Here is a 1,422-nt window from a genome sequence, read left to right as displayed (position 1 = left end):
GTACTACTAATGAAACAGAAATTGAAATAGTAAGCACAAGCAGTAACACACAAACAATGAAACAAACCTTCTTATCCTCATGTTTAAGCTTAGTTTGATCATTGGAGTCCACAACTACAAGTTTCCCATTCCCAGCCCTATTATTTGATAAATAGGAGAGTGAGTGAGTGAGAGATAAGGTATATTTGATAAATAAGAGAGTGAGTGAGTGGAGATAAGAGAGTGAGAAAGAGAGTAACTTGAGATTAAATCAAAGGCATGATGATAGTGCTGTTGTTGAAAGACAAGAGCAACGGCAAGATCAGAATCAATTAAACGCGTTGTTGTCTTTGGAGTTGTGTTACTGTCATCTCCCCTGTTTCAAAAATACTGAAAAGAATGAGTTATCTGTCTGTAATTCAGCAGATTCAGACAAGGACAAGAAGGAGGAGCCAAAATCAAGTTATAACAAGAATATGCATGCAAACTCCAGATAAAATATCTCAGCAATTCAAATATATAGTTCATAAACAAAGTTCATTCTATACTACAATCATAGAAATTATGTTTCAGATTTCACAAATTATAGGAATATACAAAATTCATACCTTAGAATTTAGAAATTCTGTTCTCTGCAGCAAGCAACAACTGATTTGCAAACATAAGAGCTCTCGTCGATCGTATTCTTTGATTTTGAAGTTCAATCAAAACAGGGAAAGGATAGGGTTAGGGCTAGGGATCATGAAATCAGAACAGAATCACAATGGAAGGGTTAGGGCTAGGGATGAGAAGGAGGCGGAGGCCTACCTGAACTAACAGCGACAAGAAGAGACGATGACAGACTTCCGGCGAGGAGAGAAGAAGCAGCGCGAGAGCGGCAGTGGAGGGAGCTCGTGAGACAAGAGCACGACCGAGAGAGCTCGTGTGACGACGAAAGGAGCAACCGCATTGAGAGCGGCGGTGGAAGGAGCTTGTGCGACGCGAGCGGCGGCGGCGGTGGCGGCGGCGACAGTGGAGGAAGTCATATCTTCAATGGAGAGAGAAGGGATGGGAGTAATTCAAGGAGAATGGAAAAAAAGAGTGAACTGAAGGATGATGAGAGGATAATTTATACGCTTTTGGCATTGTTTTTACTTAGTTTTTAGTATGATTTAGTTGGTTTTTAGTATATTTTTTATTGGTTTTTAATTAAAAATTACATTTCTGGACTTTACTATGAGTTTGTGTGTTTTTCTATGATTTCAGGTATTTTCTGGCTGAAATTGAGGGAGCTGAGCAAAAATCTGATTCAGGCTGAAAAAGGACTGCTGATGCTGTTGGATTCTGACCTCCCTGCACTCAAAGTGGATTTTCTGGAGCTACAGAACTCCAAATGGCGCGCTCTCAATTGCGTTGGAAATTAGACATCCAGGGCTTTCCAACAATATATAATAGTCCACACTT

The 1,422-nt window shown here is 40.1% G+C and overlaps 1 protein-coding gene across 1 annotated transcript in view; it reads right to left on the bottom strand.

The window, feature by feature from the left end:
• LOC107483334 (uncharacterized) overlaps positions 1–1,004 on the bottom strand; it is a 2,754-nt gene extending 1,750 nt beyond the window's left edge. The window contains exons 1-2 of the mRNA XM_021140072.2: positions 823–1,004; positions 68–137 (exon numbers count right to left, since the gene is read on the bottom strand). Of these exons, the coding sequence (XP_020995731.2) occupies positions 68–137; positions 823–1,004 (252 nt within the window). The remainder of the gene's footprint in view (positions 1–67; positions 138–822) is intronic.
• Positions 1,005–1,422: the final 418 nt, after the last annotated feature.

This window comes from Arachis duranensis, chromosome 4, assembly GCF_000817695.3.
Source record: "Arachis duranensis cultivar V14167 chromosome 4, aradu.V14167.gnm2.J7QH, whole genome shotgun sequence".
In the NCBI taxonomy this organism is placed as follows: domain Eukaryota; kingdom Viridiplantae; phylum Streptophyta; class Magnoliopsida; order Fabales; family Fabaceae; genus Arachis; species Arachis duranensis.
This window is presented reverse-complemented; position numbering and strand designations above follow the sequence as displayed.